The sequence below is a fragment of the Canis aureus genome, chromosome 1, assembly GCF_053574225.1.
Source record: "Canis aureus isolate CA01 chromosome 1, VMU_Caureus_v.1.0, whole genome shotgun sequence".
Lineage (NCBI taxonomy): Eukaryota > Metazoa > Chordata > Mammalia > Carnivora > Canidae > Canis > Canis aureus.
Genome location: NC_135611.1, coordinates 8,569,829 through 8,589,181, shown reverse-complemented (window position 1 = coordinate 8,589,181; position 19,353 = coordinate 8,569,829). Strand labels below are relative to the sequence as shown.

Genomic DNA, 19,353 nt, shown 5'->3' with positions numbered 1-19,353 from the left:
TATCTACTTTTGTGAGATAGCAAAATAAAATTTTCTATGATAATATAAAAACTGTATAATTTATTAATTCCAAAATGCAGGGATTAAGAAAATTTTTCTCTTTTGCCATTATTACTTACTACACGTTAAAAAAATTCCAGTTTTCCACACTGAAAAAAAACTTTCTCTAATGATAGCAACATAAAGAATACATGCTCTTATCTTCAAAGATGTGGAGATAAACCCAAATACAATTCAATCCTGGTCTTTGAAACTGGCAGTCTTGAGCTGTATATACTGACCTGTTTAGTGTGGTATGCCACGACAAGGACTTCAAGGTAACCCCAAATGGGCCAGAGCCACCCTTTAAAGACAGTCTGTCATTCAGAAGATAAAAACTCATTCTTGTGACAGCAGCCCTCACTTCCCTGTGGGCTGCAGCCTCGACAATGGAATGGAGACAATCCTTCAGTCCACTAGCTGTATGTGTCATCTTCAGAGTGAGGGTGTCCTCTGTGGTTAACTGCAATGTATCTGAAAATCTAAACAAAAAGAAACAAAGGAAGAGCAACAAAGTTATTTAAATAAAAGCTCACATTTATGTTTATTATAAACTCTAAAAAAATTCTATTTTATCCTCATTTTAAATCTGGGCCAAAAGAAAATCTGGTATATATCTGTCAATGTTAGAGTTTTTTACATTAGCATCCTAAGTGTTTGTATTGACATTTTCCTGCTTACAAAAATATAATTTTCATTTAAACAAGAAAGTGATGACAGATCAGAATATTCGGATATTCCAAAGTAATCTTCATCATCACCACAGTAATGAAAACAACATTTATACATATACTTACTGAACTCTGACTCTAATTCAGACTACATTCCTAGAGATTTATATCTATTAACTAACCAAACTTGGGGCACCTGGATGGCTTAGTTGATTGAGTGACTCTTGGTTTCAGCTCAGTTCATGATCTCAGAGTGGGGAAGACTGAGGCCCAGTGTCAGGCTCTATGCTGGGTGTGGATTCTCTCTCTGCCTCTCCCTCTGTGCCTCCCCACCTCTCATCAGCCTCCCTTCCCCCAGCTCATGTGTGTGCACACATTCTCCCTCTCTCTGAAAAATAAATAAAAATTTTAAAAATAACTAACCAAACTTCATACAATCTCTAAAACAACACAGAGCACATGCTTTTTAAATTTCCTTATGTGATGGTTCCTAAAAAGTAATGAACACATGTAATCTTTAAAACAAAGTAAAAATTATAATCTTCAATGGAAAAACAAAATCAGATGATAAAAAGTAAAAAAGCCATTTGACCTAAAGGGAAAATAAAACCTAGCTAGCTACTTATAATTCACTAAATATGAACTCTTTTTCAATTAAACATAACAGCTTACTCTTGGATTTTAGATTCGGAATTCATTTGCTTCAACAGATTCTCACTCCCATGATACCAGGACAAGTTCCAAGCTATTCTCAGCATGTCTGAGACTGGTTTCAAGGCCAAACAATCAGTGGATAATGGCAAAACTATCGAGTAAGGACTCACAGCATGGTGGCCAACTACACGCACTGGTAGATGATACCTAAAGAAAATACATACAAGTAATTATGAACTTCAAAATTCTTAAACACTACTAAAATGGATGAGCTACAAATGAGGGCTAGTTCTATTCCTCACAAGAATATAGAGATCACTCTCACAGCCTCTATTTTGAACAGTTATCATGCTGTATATAGTATATCATTTACTCTTTTGCCATCCTCTGAACTCCCAAAAACACTTTTTAAAGTCTTGCCTGAAGACTTCCTTAACCTGGGTTGTATTAGAGTTGTTAGCAGAGATGGCTAATGCCCCCTTCAAGTCAAGGCCTGTGGCGACAGTGAGCCACACATAAAAGGTTTCAGGTAGAACATGAGTGCCTACTTTATGCTAAACATAAGTAGGCACTCATGTATTATCTACCATTTGTTCAGTTACATGCATGGCACTGATACCTATTTTACAGATGATCAAAATGAGCCTTGAGGCTAAATAAACTGCCTTAGGTTCACAGGAATCACTAAGTGTCAAAATCACAACTTAATATCGTCACTTGAGCACAGTTTATTGCATCATCAATAAATTCAACCACTATGTGTCACCACAAAGACCCAGAAATATTTTTAGATCTGAGAAGAGATACAATAGCAACAGCTCTTAAACCATTCCAAGTTAATTTAATAGTGTTTAACAGGACAGTAATGTCTAGCATGTTCAAATGTTAAAAAATAATTTTGCTAAAAAAAAAACCTAAAACCCTAATTCACATATTGTGACTAATATTAGATAAATACAACTGGGCAAGATTTCTCAGGGGAACTTTACTGTGCTTTTTCATTTCTTGTGTCTCAATAAGCTAAGGGAGAGTTCTACATATAAATCAGGCTGAATAGTTTTAAAAAAATACTTTTTAAAATTGAAATTTTCTACAAAAGTTATCAAGAATCAAGATAAATGGCTAACACGAGGTCTCGAGAGGGAAACAAAAGGTGATTCTTGGATGTTTCTTTGTGCTAGAACACAAGAAAATAGTAATAGACTCATGGCACCTTGACAAAAAGACACAGAGCCCACTTGAAAGGACTTGACTGAACAACAACAAAAAAAAGGCAAGGCAATCAATGGGGATTTTTTAGTAAGTTAGAAAATGAACTGCACATTAAGACTGAAGAAAAAGAAGGAAAAAAGGGATAAAAAGCACAAGGCAATACATCACAACCAGTTTGAAAAACCACTATATGTCCACCAGATGGATGATTTTTAAAATGACAACATTACTATGAGTAAAGGAATAACAAAACCTTTCTTCTTCTCTATGGACAAATTTTATCTTGAGCTAATTCTGGGCCCGTCCCCAGGACAACCAATAGATATGGAATGTCAACAATATTACTAAGCTGTCTTTTTTGCTTATGGTAAAAATGACTCCCATATCTGGGAATAAATGGTAAATGCACATCAGGAAGCCACAGTTCTGAGCAACCCTGAGTGCTGTGGCTCTTGCAAGCGCCATGTCTTGTGGGGTCCTGGAAACTATGCCTATGGCATAGTAAAGAAGATATTTCCTATCAGCACGTGAGTCTTCTAAGCCAAGACAGCTCCCAGCACCCTCACGTGCAATCTCATTCCAAGCAAGGCCTACTGCAAGCGCGACTTTGATTACTTACCCAAATCTAGAGACTGTGAAGAGTAGGTGATATCTACAAACAAGGAAGTTCACTCTGAACAATATATTTAAAAGGAACTCTTATACACTATACCAGGAAACATGCATATGCTTGTTTACAGGGGTGGATACAGGAACAAAAACCCAGAATCAAACCAATACCTTTTGACTGGAGAACAAATAAATTGTGGTAAATAAATTCAACAACAGAATATTATATAGCCAGGAAAATGATTACAGTACATGTAATAAGATTTACCAAATTATGAAATGTTATTTTTAAATTAATCATAGTTTTATTAAGACATAATTTACTTATCTTTAGAATACAGAGATTTTTAGTTTATATATACAGCCTGATGAATTTTTCCATTTGGATTCATTTGTATGACCATCACTCAGAATAAAATACAGAACATTTCCATCCCTTCAGAAAATTTCTTTGTTCCCTTTTCTTGTCTATTTTTTTTGCTCTCCTCCTAGAAGTACACTTGATCTTAGCCAAAGGGCCAAGAAGCGATGCTCCTAGAAGTAATTACTATTTTGGATATAATTGAAGAAATTAGATCATGTTACAGAATTATTTTTAATTTTCTTAGATGTGATCATGCATGGTACAGTGGTATACAGAAAAATGTCCTTAGTTTAAGGAGGTACATGCTACAATAATTAGGAGGTAAGTAAAATTATGTCTGAAACTTATTTTCAAATGCATCAGAGAAAAATTACATACAGATAAATAAATACACTGAGAGAAAGAGAGAAAAAGCAATTAAGCCCACGTGTTAACAACTGCTAATCTAGGCTGGAGAGTTTCTGTACATCTGAACCACATTCAGATGGAAAGTTAGTAATGCGGACATGCGCTTAGTGAGCTCACCACCGTGAGGAAACACTGAAGCACTACATGTCATGTGATTTAAATGCCAGATAAAAATTGTGAAACTTATAGATTTTGATTTCCCTTCCTGTAACATTTTCCCTTCAAAAAAAAAAAAAATCAAAACAATAAATCATTTACCTTCTAAAAACTGAAACAGGCAAACTGAAGACTGATGGTGAAGAAGGTTTATTGGAAGGATTAACAGACCTATTTCATTAAAAAAAAAAAAAAACACACACACACACACAAAAGGAAAGAAAAAAATGAGTAAACCATGGTTTTATCTAACAAATACAATTTGCTCCTTGACTGAATCTCCAAACAAGAGTTGCAATCGGCTCTATCATTTGTATAGTTACAACATGTTTCCTACTACCTAGATTTACTTCTAAAGAGTAAATTAGCACTTAGGAAAGTCATATAATAATGATTCATAGAATGTAGGCACTGTACTGGCAGGTGAATCTGTCCTCCTCCCACTCGATCCTGCTCAAGTGGAGTGCTAATCACATATTACCAACCTAAACAACTTCCCCAAATTTTCTAATAAACTATTAAAGAAAAAAAACATGAAATTGAGAGTATATACTAAAAAAGAGTATTAATGACAAAAATTGCTGCAATAACTTTTTAATTTTATGCTTAGTAATGTTCAAATTAAAAGTTCAGGGGACTTTTTGAGCCAGTAGGCTTTTTGACTTAAATCAAAATGGAAAACATAGGCTTCATAATTCAGAAATTTCCATGCATTGCTCTAAGATTGCATCAGAAACCTTAATTAAAAGTAAAAAAGTTTTAAAATTCTTATAGCTCACCACATATCCATTCTTGATACTTCATCAAATAATAGAAGACAAAATAATGCTCCGACTTCAGTCACGACAGCACAATTTTCATGAAATATTAAGGAAACTAAGAAATAAAAAGAAGTAGAACTTCATGAAATATCTTTACCTCTAGAAAAATGAACTTCAAATTTAAAGTATCTTAACTCAAAGGGAAGAGATGTCATTCTCAGAAAACTGCAACATGGGATCCCTGGGTGGCGCAGCGGTTTGGCGCCTGCCTTTGGCCCAGGGCACGATCCTGGAGATCCGGGATCGAATCCCACATCAGGCTCCCGGTGCATCATGGAGCCTGCTTCTCTCTCTGCCTCTCTCTCTCTCGCTCTCTCTCTGTGACTATCATAAATGAATAAAAAATTAAAAAAAAAAAAAAAAGAAAACTGCAACATGAACCCACATATACTGATATATGTGGATCTAGAGGTTAAAACAGAGGTTTTAGCAGGTTTGGGCTGGAGTCTGTGAATCCCACAGCCTGATGGTCCAGGAAACACACCTGCACATCCACTCACTAGATACTGTGTACTTTCAGTTTCTCAAAGAAGCAAACTAACGCAGCTTCTAGTAGGTTTGCCAAATCCTTTACTCCAACTAAAGTTCACTCGTTCAGAGATCACCTTAGTTATCATCTGCCCTTTCCTATAAACATATAGTCATAGAACTCGGGTTTGATTTCAACACACTGTGTTTGTGTTGGTGCTGTTTGTTTGTTTTTTTTTAAGATTTTATTTATTTATTCATAAGAGACACAGACAGAGACAGAGACACAGGCAGAGGGAGAAGCAGGCTCCATGCAGGGAGCCCAACGTGGGACTCAATCCCAGGACCCCAGGATCACGCCCTGGGCCCAAGGCAGGTGCTCAACCGCTGAGCCACCCAGGCGCCCCTGTTGGTGCTGTTTTAATTCGTGTATCTTATTTATTACAAGATAATGGAAAAAGAAACTGCTCTGAACTAACAAGACTAAAGCTAGCACCATCACATACTACTAGTGAAGTGGCCTGATCAAATACTGCAGCATTAATAAGCCTTAGTTTCCACCTCTGCAGCACTCCCAATGCCATGACTTCTCAGTGCTCGACAACTATGAAATTCTAACCAAACAGGTATTGTGGTGGTACCAATCACACAGGAATACTAACATAATACAGAGTCAGTAAGTCCAGGAAAGCAGCAACAAGAAATTAATTTCAAAAGAAGTTAATTTTCCTAACTATAAGAAAAGGATAATATCAACCTAATTGATAAGTGACATGATTGAAAGTAGTAATGAACTAAAAACAAACAGAAATACATGTAAGAATTTAATTTTTATAGACACTTTATATCAGTGGGGATAGGATGAACTACCGCATTTCCAAATACATAATTATTGTAATATAATTGCCTACAATATTTAAAAAAATAGATTTAGATACCTACCTTACACTATCAAAATCAATTCTACATAAAGATCTAAATTTTTTAAACACTATAAATGTGTTAAGAGAAAGAATAGAAGCCTTTTTAGAATTTTAAATTCAGAATTGGAGAAGGCCCTCCTTTCAGAGCATGATGAAAAGCTCAGCTGCTATAATAGAAAAGCTTTATATACTTCCATAAAATACTTAAGGCTAATGATAGGCGAAGAAAATCTTAACATAAAATCGAGCATATAAACTCTACAAGTCACTAAAAAGAAATTAAATGCAACAGAAAATAGGCAATTATAAATTTGAATAAATACATGAAAAGATAATCACCTCCACTAAAAATGTTTTAAAAATAGAAAATAATAGTGAGATATTATTTTTACCAATAATATTAAAGAAATTGTTTAAATGAGACTTATTCGGGGCCACCTGGGTGGCTCAGTCAGTTAAACATCTGCCTTCGGCTCAGGTCACAGACCTAGGGTCCTGGAATGGAGCCTCATGTGGGGTTCCCTGCTCAGTGGGGAGTCTGCTTCTTCCTCTCTTCCCCTGCTTATGCACTCTCTCAGTATCTCTGTCTCTCTCCCTGTCTCTTAAATAAATAAATAAAATCTTGAATGAATGAATGAATGAATGAGTGAGTCATATTCAGTGTTAGCAAGGTTATGAGGAAAATAAGCATTTTAAAAAATCACTGTTGGGAATGATGCGGAGATGAACTGAACCATATCCTATAAAATTTCTTTGACCCAGCAATTCTAATTACAGAGCATGCACAAGATGATCATAAAACATGATTACTATTACAGTTAAAATTCTGAAAGAAATATTAATATGACAAACTGAAACTCTGAAACACTATGTAATAGTTTCTTGGTTTCTTGGTTTTGTGTTTTTTAAGAAAACAGATTCACATGTAATAACGTGGAAAGATATTTAAAATACATTTTCAGTTGGAAAAAGCAACACCAACAAATATACAGCATAAAAAATACAACATAGGTGTAAAGAAAAGATCATTCCAAATGATTTTTGACAAAATATACCTAGTACATTCTTCTTTGGGGAAACTGAGAAAGAAAATTTTAAAAACTGCTGATGTTTTACTTTATATCATTCCATACTGTTTGAATTTTTACAATAAGGATGTAGAAATTCAGTAATTATTTAAGACAAAAACAAATCAACATAGGTAAGAAAATTTGGGTTCTTTTCTTGCCTCCACCATTATCTGGTTATGACCTTGGCCAAGTCGATAAATCTCTCTAGATCTCAATTTCCTCACTGTAAGATGGCGTAGTGAGTTTTTTTATATTAAATTTATTTTTTTATTGGTGTTCAATTTGCCAACATAGAATAACACCCAGTGCTCATCCATCAAGTGCCCCCCTCAGTGACCATCACCCAGTCACCACCACCCCTAGTTCCTTTCCCAGAGTTAGGAGTCTCTCATGTTGTCTCCCTTTCTGATATTTTCCACTCATTTTTTTCTCCTTTCCCCTTTATTCCCTTTCACTATTTTTTATATTATTCCCCAAATGAATGAGACCATATAATGTTTGTCCTTCTCTGATTGACTTATTTCACTCAGCATAATACCCTCCAGTTCCATCCATGTCGAAGCAAATGGTGGGTATTTGTCGTTTCTAATGGCTGAGGAATATTCCATTGTATACATAAACCACATCTTCTTTATCCAGTCACCTTTCGATGGACACCGAGGCTCCTTCCCCAGTTTGGCTATTGTGGACATTGCTGCTAGAAACATCGGGGTGCAGGTGTCCCGGCGTTTCATTGCTTCTGTATCTTTGGGGTAAATCCCCAGCAGTGCAATTGCGGGTCGTAGGGCAGATCTATTTTTAACTCTTTGAGGAACCTCCACACAGTTTTCCAGAGTGGCTGCACCAGGTCACATTCCCATCAACAGTGCAAGAGGGTTCCCCCTTTCTCTACATCCTCTCCAACATTTGTGGTTTCCTGCCTTGGTAATTTTCCCCATTCTCACTGGTGTGAGGTAATTTTAAGTTAAGTTCTCACCATGCAATTCTGTCATGGGTTGGATTCTGTCATGATATAAGATTTATAATTAAAAGCAGTGTATCGGGCAGCCCAGGTGGCTCAGCGGTTTAGTGCCGCCTTCAGCCCAGGGCGTGATCCCGGAGACCCGGGACCGAGTCCCACGTCAGGCTCCCTGCATGGAGCCTGCTTCTCCCTCTGCCTGTGTCTCTGCCTCTCTCTCTCTCTGTGTGTCTCTCATGAATAAATAAATAAAGTCTTTAAAAATAAATAAATAAAAGAAGTGTATCTGGTGGATTAGTTATTATTCCCCTGTGGTCTACTCTCCTGTAGATAGAATAATCTTTCTGAAACAGATACCCCCTCAGTTTAAGGATCTTAAACGACTTCTCAGTGCTGTTTCCGGGGATCTACCAGGCCCTGAATGAACTGCCCTCCATGTGTCACCTCATCATCTTCCTCTCACCCCAGAAGCCCCCAAAATCCAGTCATTCCTAACCAACCACCATTTCAAAGATACATTCTCTCTCAACATAACCACGGCTCCATCCAGAAATCAACCCTCTCTCACTGAACTCCTATTCATTTCTGAAGTTCCAGCTTGGATCCAAATGTCCTGGAAGCATTCTCTGATGTTTTCTCACCACCCAATCTGCTCAGGAACACTTCCCTCTGGCACCAGGAATTCCACTATTATAGAGAGTTTTATGCTGTATTGTGTATTTGTCAAAGTCTCCAACTATACTGTCAGCTTCAAGATGTCATTTACCAAACTGATCGGTGTATCCCAAGGGCCTAGCATGTACTCAATAAACATTTGCTGAGGGATCCCTGGGTGGCGCAGCGGTTTGGCGCCTGCCTTTGGCCCAGGGCGCGATCCTGGAGACCCGGGATCGAATCCCACGTCGGGCTCCCGGTGCATGGAGCCTGCTTCTCCCTCTGCCTGTGTCTCTGCCTCTCTCTCTCTGTGACTATCATAAATAAATAAAAATTAAAAAAATAAAATCTTTAAAAAAATTAAAAAGAATAAAAAATAAATTAAAAAAAATAAACATTTGCTGAGGAATTTCCTAGTTGAGTACCTGATTTAAAAAAACTAATTTTGCTGTGGTGCCTGGGTGACTCAGTCAGTTAAGTAACTGACTCTTGATATCGGCTCAGATCATGATCTCAGGGTTGTGGGATTGAGCCCTGAGTGGGGCTCTGTGCTCAGCAGGGAGTTTGCTCAAGAGTCTCTCTCTCCCTCTGACCTGCCCCCACCTCACTCTTGCACATGCATGCACTCTAAAATAAGTAAATCTTAAAAAAAAAAACCCACTAACTTTACCCTGAAACTAAATCCATTAATAAAAAATGTTATAATTTACTTTCAGACTCACTGAAATAGTTCTCACAAACATCAACAAAATAGAAAAATTGTTAATACTAACAGGGTACATATGATGCTGCCTTAGAAAGTACCTTTGAATCTAGTAATATGCTCATGAATGCTTGAATAATTTAAATCAAAACAAGAAATAACTTAAAATTATAAAAATAAAAAATAAAAAAATATAATAAAAATAAAAAATTATAAAAATAAGAATTTAAAAAAAAAAGGCAAACTAGGGACTAACTTCTGAATGAGGTTATTAGGAAGATAATTAACAGGACTAAAGAAAACGTAAGATCCACAGGTACTACTCTTCTAGATCAATCTATTAAAAACTGTAAAAATGTTATACACTATTCAAGATGCACAAGCCTGGACACACTGAGTCTGTTTAGAACTTCACCTGGTTTGGACTTGTATCAATGCTTATATTAAATACACTGTCCTCTTCACTTAGCAAGCAGAAGACATCAGAAGAAAATGCTAAAATAAAATTACTATATTCTACTTTATATTCTAATAATATTTTGAACATAAATATCACTTAAGATAATTAACAAGGTTTAGTATATTGAGAATTTGATCAAGATGCATATTGTAGGATTATTTAATAGTAGTGGCCTAAATTTCTAAGAAAGAAAATAGCACAAAATGTTACCAAGCTCTCTACTGAGAACAGTCAGAAGGAAGAAAAAGAGAAAAAAACTACATGGAATTTTTTCTACATAAACACATTAGTAAGCTACAACCAAATTGAAATGGGTTTAAAAAAAAATCACACTTTATAATAAACTAATGCTCATTCAGGATGGTCTAGTTCCCACTCCACATAAACAGGGTGTACCCTCCTACTATCAGTCTGATGACATACTCAGACACCATGCCAGAGGTCAGGATGCAAAGACACAAGCCAACTAAGACTGCGGAAATGGATTTGAAAGAGTAGGCAGCAATGGCAGCGGCTGCAGCCTGCTCTCTTCATAGATAATAGGTAATTGAGCACCAAATGAAAGCCACATCAACTGTGCAAAGAACAGAATGATCAGCCTTTCTCAGCTCTGAGGCCTCCTCAGTAACAGGATTACAAGGTAATTTCCACAAAAGAAACATTATCCATTGTAATGCATATTTTTAGCAGCATAGTCACTAAAAAACTTTGTTATTCTGTTAGTCAAATGGAAAGTAAATGTTACCTACAGTTAAAGCATAACCCTTAAAGCTGACTTATTATTATTAGCAGAATTTTATTCACCTCTGAATAACAGGGTCAAAAGAGAAGCCTGCTGTGAGAGGGCCAAGCGCATGACCGGGTCCGCACAAAGAACTTTCCTGAAGAGTGTGAGGCTTGGCAGAATCAAACATTCTATGAGCTGGCCAGGAGGGAAAACACAGTTATTGTACAATCATCAGTTCTAAGGGGAAACAAAATAAACTATAATAGTAACTTTTTCTAAATGTTATGGTTTTTTATCAAAATTGTGTAAAACAAAAATGCAAATTAAGAATTATTTTCCGCTGAAAATAAGCTTTGTATATACTTCTGCTTACATATCCTAAAAAATCTAAGATTAGTTTTCCTTTAGAGAGACCCTACTCTTAGAAATAAAAAAATAAACAATGTACTTGGTATTAATCAGGTTTTAATCTCCAAGCACTTACCTAAATTCAGCTGAATTCAGTTTCAGATCTGATTAATAAAAATACCAGTATGTAAAAATGTCTAGGTACACTATTAATCTTACCTCACCATCCTGACCTACACATTCATTTAGATACTCAATTATCGTGTCAACTAAGTGTAACTTTTTCACCACAGCATGCATTTTAATATCTGTTGACAAAAAAAAAAACAAAAAACAGAAGTCACTTAAAGAATATTTTCTGAAGTTTTAAAATTTCAGAGCAGATATTCACAACTCAAAAAGTTTTAAGTAGTTACATCCGGTGTTGAAATTAGAGAAGAAACTTTAAACTTTTACTTTATACACATCTAAACTATCGGAAAACTTTTAAGTAACAAGCACATCTTAATTATTTCTACAATGTAAAACACAAAAGCTATTTAAAAAAGAATAATTAAATCAACTGGTTCAGACCCTGAAAACTACTAAAATTTTAAGTATATAAATGAATCCTTTTATTTGTACATAAGTTATTTTCTTTATATTGTTTCATCGACAATTCTTTTCTTTTCCAAATCCATCACCTCAAAATGTTTAAAATTCTCTACAAGTAATGTTAATAGCTTGCAACGTGGTCATTTTTCTATTAACAGAAACTCAGATCTCAGGGGCAGCTGGCTGGCTCAGGTAGTAGAGCATGTGACTCTTGATCTTGGGGTTGTAAGTTTGAGCCACACACTGAGCGCTGAGCTTATACACATACATACATGCATACATAAATACATACATTAAAAAAAGTTTAGATTTCTAACCTCAAAACTGTCAATAGCAAATATGAAAGTAAAGGATTATAACATACTCTATATTTTCTGAAAAGTATGAGCTTTTAAAGTAAGCATATATGTGTGACTGTGTGTGTGTGTGTTTATTCACTGTTACGGACTGTTTATGTTCCCCCAAAATTGATATGGGGAAACCTAATCTCCAGTGAGATCAGGAGGTGGAGCCTTTAAAAAGCAATTAGGTCATGATGGTGGAGCCCTGAAGAATGGGATTAGTGTCCTTATAAAAGAGGCCTCGGGCAGCCCTGGTAGCCCAGTGGTGTAGCACTGCCTTCAGTCCAGGGCCTGATCCTGGAGACCCGGATCAAGTCCCGTATTCGGGCTCCCTGCATGGAGCCTGCTTCTCCCTCTGCCTGTGTCTCTGCCTCTCTTTCTCTCTCTGTGTGTCTCTCATGAATAAATAAAATCTTTAAAAAAAAAAAAAAAAAAAGAGGCCTCTTCTCCCTATGAGAATACACATACACAGAAAAGATGGCTATCTATGAACCAAGAAGCAGGAAGCAGGCTCTCACTCGACACTGAATCTGTGGGCACCTTGATCTTGGACTTCTAGCCTCCAAACCATAAGAAGTAAATTTCTGTTTTTATAAGCTATACAGTCTGGGGTATTCTAGTAGTGCCACCCAAATATAGTAAGACATATGTGCATACATACACACACACACACACACACACACACTAGAGATATTACTAGCAATAACATCTCTAGGTGCTTATAGACCAGTCACAAGTATTTAATATCTCACAATTTTCTTAACTTATTCTCTCCTATAACTCTCCATATATATATATATATATATATATACACACACACACACACACACACACACACAATGAAAAAAACATACCAATACACATACTGATACTAAATTAGTAGCTATGACTAGAACTACCTTTGGTTGCCAGTTTGAAAAAAAAAAAAAAAAGTTTCCACTACCTGCCAACAAGTGTACACCAAAATTACAAGCTTTATTTTTGTAATGTTAACAATACTAGAAGAATACTCCCTAAAAGCGTTTTATGATCTTCTTAGACAAAGCTATCCACATTTTCTAGAGCCTTATTTTCTGAGTTTGTATCATTATTAAAGCCACAAATATGTTGGATATGCTTTTTCACATTACTCTTCTCATTTCAGATTCCACTAATGTCAGAAAGGAACATTAAGTACATCCCATGTTCCAAGTTAGAATCTTTTCATGTAAGTGCAAAATTATCATTTCTCTCAAACATTAAAGATAAGTTACATACAGCACACATGGGGAAAAATAAAAAAACTAATCCAAGGAATGGAAGCCTATGGAATAACAACACTACAAATAAAGTTAACAATCTATTTTACTTGTTGTTGCTTTTTAAATAAACCTTTAAAAAAAATACATGGTTAAAATGCACTATTTTTATTTTATCTACCCACAAAGTAGTGTTTGATTGATTTATCTACCCAAGACAACAAACAAAACATCATGTATTATGTAAATTAAGAAAGAACATCCAATTCACTGTTAGAATTCTATCAATATTCTAGATAATTCTATCAAATGATATTCTACAGGTTAAATAATGGTAATCTCGGCCAAGAGGGGTCAGCAAACTTTTTCTGAAAAGAACTAGATAGAAAATACAGCAGATTTGGCTGGTAAAAATTGCCTTTGACACATATTCTTTATGTTTCTTTTTTTAAATAATTATTTAAAAATGTTAAAACCAGGGCACCTGGGTGGCTCAGTTAATTGGCTAAGCATCTGCCTTTGGCTCAGGTCATGATCCCAGGATCTGGGAATAGAGCCCTGCATCTGTCTGTATGCTCAGTGGGGAGTCTGCTTCTCCCTCTCTCTCTGCCCCGCCACCCCACTTGTACTCTTCCTCTCTCAAATAAATAAATAAAAAGTCTTAAAAAAATAAAAATGTTAAAACCATTCTTAAGGGCCACAAAAAACAAAACAAACCAGGGATAGCCTGTATCTGGCCCCTAAAACTGCAATTTGCAACCCTCAATACCACTGCACATAGCTATCTAAAATTCAATTATCAGCAGTACAGCAATCATTTTCCTTAAGAGACATTACCTTGCATAATCACAGCTAACTGTTCTGCGGCTGACTTTCTCAAAACAAGATCAATATCATCTGAGGTAAAGATTTTATAAACCTTTTCAACAGTCTCCAACTGAAAACCGGAAAGAAAAAAAAAAAAGAAATTGTTTTCATCTACTTCCAATTGTCCAATAAAATTTTATGATTCATACCATACAAAAGCTCCAAAGCCCACTTACTTAAGTGATATATATACATGCAAATTTACAGCAATAATGTGCTATATCAGGGAAAACTTAGAATCTAAAACAAAGAGCCTTTCTTTTTAAGGTACATTTCTGCCAGGAAGTCATTCATAACCCATTAGCACCTTAAGAACTTAACGGAAAACATCTAAGCCGTATAACGTCTCTGCAGGTAGTAACTTGAGAATAGAGACACCAGAAGTGTGACTCCAGATTTGTCCATGGCCTCCAGAAGACACGAGTCAGAATTCCCTGACCTCTGACTCTCTTCCCTTCTAGAGGCCTTCAAGCCCATGGCTATCTAGGACTTGCTGCCCAGCACTCCAACACAGCCACTCCCACTCCCTGTCACTTCATTCCATGGCAGGGTCTGAGATGGCAAACCTAATAGTGAAGGGGAAATAGAAAAGGGCAGACACTCCTTTACCCCGCCTACTGCTATCTTCTGGCCCTAACACGGACTCCCAAAGACAGTGCTAGGACCCCATATTCCCCATCTTCCTCCACATCACACATGGGCACAGGAACAACTAGCAGTGGTCAGCACTCAGGGAGTCCCCAGCAGGACCTGAGTGTAGTCAGGGGAAGGTTCTCCAATCCTGCTGCTAGGGCTATCACATGGCCCTGAACACTCAGGTTAGAAGAACACTGAATGTGCTTCCCCATTTAAAAAATCCGTCGTATCACCTGGGGCCGTCTGGTCTAAACTTCAGTGAAAACTGACAGACTGTAGACTTGAAGTCTCAGTAGAAGCTATAAAGCATAGGAATAAATCAATAAAGATAATAAATAGCTTTATCTAATCCTGCATTGGCCCAAGATGATTTGGGTACCGTCCCTAAAGATAAAGCAAATGGATGCTAAGACTAAAGATAAGCAAATGGATGCTAAGCTCTGGAGGTATATATAAGGAGACAAAGATATAGAAAAGAGATTAACAACAAAATCCCAGAACCACCATAACATTTAAGAGAAACCACCTTTGCCACCTATATTATTTTTTGCCTTTCATAATACAGAGGCTGATAACTTCTGTCTTAGAAACTTTCTCCTTTTTCCTCATAGGCTATTTCCAACATAAGAACAAGTGAATTTCCAATTGTTTTTATGCCAGTAACAAATACTTGTTTTTAAGAGTCACCACAGAATTTCTTTCCACTACATTAACCTTATGTTGTGAAGATGCTTTTCAATTAATTTGCATTTCCAGTGTATACATTAAATGAAAGGGATATAATGCCTGGCATACAGTAGGCACCCAAGAAATACTTATTAAATAAATAAATGTATCCAGAAGCTAGACAAAGCCAGAACACAATTTCAAATTAGCCATGAATAATCACACTAGAAGCTAGAACTTCTCTTCCTCTCAGATGCATATACAAACTGAAGAATGTAACATAAAATAGGTGATATACAAATGCATCAAGTTACCATGAAATGATAAACCCAAAAGTTATACTCACCCTAATAATCAGTTCTCTTCTGTCATCCAACGTGAGTTCAATAGGTTTTTTCACAATAAATAAATTAGTAACTCTGGAGAGAATTCTGGCATCTATTAAAGGACGCTTTGTGTCAGCCCCTTCTTCCCTTGTGAGATGACATGCTAAAAGCTTTAATGCTAGTGAACGGACCCTAAAGAAACAAAGTGTTTCAGTCAACATTTTTTAATATACAAATATAGACATATTTTAAAAGCCTATAATCACAAAGCATTATTGTATATTAACACAATATATCAACACTATATTTAAAATATAGACATTTTAAAAGCCTATAATCACAAAGCATTATCGTAAATCAACATGATAATTGCCATGCTTATACTGACAACAAAGGTACTTTATTTTTCTATTAAAATAGTGTATAACTACAATTATTCTTTCAATTTTATATTTATAAATAAATATCAGAAATAAGGAATAATCAATAGTTATAAATGAAGAGACTGACTCACTGAGACTATGAACTTCATAGTCTGTGGTCAGTATCACAGTCAATGGCAATAAATTAACACAATCTGCAAATTACATCCATAACTCTTGACTCAAAGTCTAGTGATCTAATTCAAAATCAAAAATTATCATGGACTCACAAACAGGGCACAAACTAACATTAGGTCAAACCTCCAGGAGTGTAATCACATTAATAACTAAAATGTAATGTCACAACATATAAGAACGTTCTTATATTAAGGGTCAAACAGAGTCTTCTCAAATAAGAAAATGCAAATACTTGTGATTCCCATCAAAATTCTATTTTATCTGGAATGGATTAGGATTAAGGTCAGTTGAGTGAGAAGTAGGAGATTACAAGGAAAGATTAAATATTGCATGCCATTAGACAATGAAATGGAAAAACAAAAAACCACCAAGTGGACAAAGGGCCTTAGAGTTGGGAGACAGTGAGACAACTAGGTATGTATCACTACTCTGACAGGTTCTTAAACTATAAAAAAACTAGGAATATTTTAAGTGATAATACAAGTTCCAGGTTTAAGTATTACTTACAAGATGACAGTTAAAAGCTGTGTACTCAGGAAGTCCTCCCTACCACAGCCAAGACTGGGTCACTTGCTCTGTGTGGTCCTGTCACCCTGAAGTCCCAGTAGCACAACACTGATCTTGCTCTACTATAATTAATAATAAAGGATAACTGGTAAAATTTCTCCTCCCAATTCCATGCCTAATTCTATATGGGCAGTGCCATGCCCACGCTGAGTGCTGTTATGTTCCCACAGCCTACTGTGGCTCTGAGGCACACAGATGACATCCAGTAAGTACTTGCCAAGTCTAACAGAAATTTACAGTGATTTTAGTAATAGATATCATTCTTCAGAGTACTGATATTTACTCCAAGATGGAGTGAGAAGTCAGACAAACTTACTCCTTCTACCTATTCTAGTTAGAATAGCTAGACACCTACATAAAGCTTTTCCTTTGCTCCTTTCATTCTAAGCCAAGGCTATACTAAACTCTGGGGCTGTAGCCCCCAGAAAGATGGCCAGAGTAGAGTATGTAAAGCATACATTTATGCATCTCCTATATAAATTCAGCACTTCTTTAGCTTTAGCATGAGGCAACAGAGTCCCGTTATTCCCACCATTTATTTCCTTCAAAAAAATGTTGTGAGCATATTTTTTGTCTTTGTTTACCTGGAGACTGTGAACAGGAAATGCACTTCTATTATATAACATCACCAAATCTGGGGGTGAAGAGTACTACGCTAGCACATTAATAGACACAGCCCCACCGTATGGAGGCCACTCCTGAGATGCAGACATTTTAACTCCACCTACCCCTGCTTCCTGCATCACTTTACTCTCTATCAAACTTTACTCTCTACACTACAGCTATAGTCTCTTCTCTTGGGTCTTCTTCCTCTCCATTCTCTTAATGTTTTAGATTATTTCCACCTACTTCCTTATTTTTCAGTCTGATCATGTATTTATAAATAAGCCACTGTATCATCCTGATGTAAGGTTTGAGTAAAGCAAAGCTATTCATTGTCAAAAGGACATCTGTTCCTCCTAGCCTTTGCAACCGATTCTTGTTCTTCAACACTGCTTACTCATCGTGACTCTAAGCTTTCCTCTTCCCAGGGAAGGAAAATCTAACAACTGTTACCTAAAGAGAGCAGAGAAGATCCATGTCGCAATGATAGAGAGGTAAAAAAAAAAGCAATATATTTTTCTTCTTTTCTTTTAGTTTAAATGATACACTAGTGGTCAAGAAAAGAACACTTTTCTAATTTTCCAAATAAGAGAACAAACTAAATAGATTAAAATTCCTACTTACTCCGGTATATGGTCAGCTGGTCCATTACACTTTTATGAACATTTAATTTTCAGAATAAATGTTTAGAAAAGGAGGCTAACAATTTCTAAAGAGGGAAGACCCACTCAATTCATACCCATGGCTCTATAACCTGCCCACAGCACCAGCGAACACCACCGAAGGCATGAAGGCTGGCCGCCAATGAAGGTTTCAGGAAAGCACCCTCAGATTCATCCTCATGTCTGTTCAGCTTCACACACTGGTCTCCTCTCTGCCTAACAATAAAGAGTCATTTTCTCTTACCTTCTTTAGTTCTACCCTACTTAAGAATGACAGAATTACTATACCTCCTTGGAATGCTCCCATTAATCTTGAACATGGAGAAGAACAGATCCTGCTGTACTTACAATGGCTTCCTGACAAACAGGAGCCGCAGCATGGACTTCAGTCGGGTGGTACAGGGGAGAGCCCCTTCGCCCGCCTCAGGATTCCCTTTCGTCAGAAGGAGAATGGAGTTACCCAAAGGATCTTCTGTGTCAGCATAGCCCTAAAAGATTCCAGAAAAAGAGAAATTACTTTGTTTATACATATTGCTGAACTCTTTAACTTGAAAATAAGAATTCCTAAATTTCTTTCAATTCAGGTGAATAGTCACTTGTCAAAATATCCTATGTGAGGTAAGAATCCTACATACATAAAGTTGTATTAAAAAAATAATATTGGACTTCAGAAAAATATGCCAACTCTCTTGATGCTTGCTAATTTTTTCCATTTTCCAAAATTCTGGTAGTGGCACCTCCCCTAAATGAGGTGCTCACAGATCTTCAGAACTGTGGCCACATGACAGAGAGGGAAGCAGGGCAGTGCCCTGAACTCCCCTCACTCCTCCTTATCACCAAGAATCACGGCTGGAAAAGCCTGTTTCCCAGAACTTGTTAATCAAAGTAGCACTCTGATCACATACATCCATGGATGGAATTCACAAGGCAGCTTAGTTACATAACACCTGCTTAAAAAGCACTGTTAGCTTTTCCTAAATGCCTTTATATAAGGCTGAGTTCTATTTTTCATAGTCAGTGCCAAATGCCTGCACCCCACTTCTTAACC

General features: G+C 36.4%; 1 protein-coding gene across 11 annotated transcripts in view; it reads right to left on the bottom strand.

The window, feature by feature from the left end:
* RTTN (rotatin) overlaps nucleotides 1-19,353 on the bottom strand; it is a 142,444-nt gene that overhangs the window by 83,016 nt on the left and 40,075 nt on the right. For 10 of the 11 annotated variants that reach the window (XR_013372539.1, XR_013372529.1, XR_013372560.1 and 7 more), the window contains 9 exons: nucleotides 18,654-18,793; nucleotides 15,934-16,105; nucleotides 14,256-14,355; nucleotides 11,465-11,553; nucleotides 10,975-11,092; nucleotides 4,893-4,989; nucleotides 4,216-4,284; nucleotides 1,383-1,571; nucleotides 282-521 (listed from right to left, as the gene is read on the bottom strand). Coding sequence is in view for 7 of the 11 variants with exons in the window: in XM_077884546.1 (XP_077740672.1) it covers nucleotides 282-521; nucleotides 1,383-1,571; nucleotides 4,216-4,284; nucleotides 4,893-4,989; nucleotides 10,975-11,092; nucleotides 11,465-11,553; nucleotides 14,256-14,355; nucleotides 15,934-16,105; nucleotides 18,654-18,793 (1,214 nt within the window). In the remaining 4 variants the exon portion in view is untranslated. The remainder of the gene's footprint in view (nucleotides 1-281; nucleotides 522-1,382; nucleotides 1,572-4,215; nucleotides 4,285-4,892; nucleotides 4,990-10,974; nucleotides 11,093-11,464; nucleotides 11,554-14,255; nucleotides 14,356-15,933; nucleotides 16,106-18,653; nucleotides 18,794-19,353) is intronic. The other variant, XM_077884259.1, reaches the window with a different exon arrangement.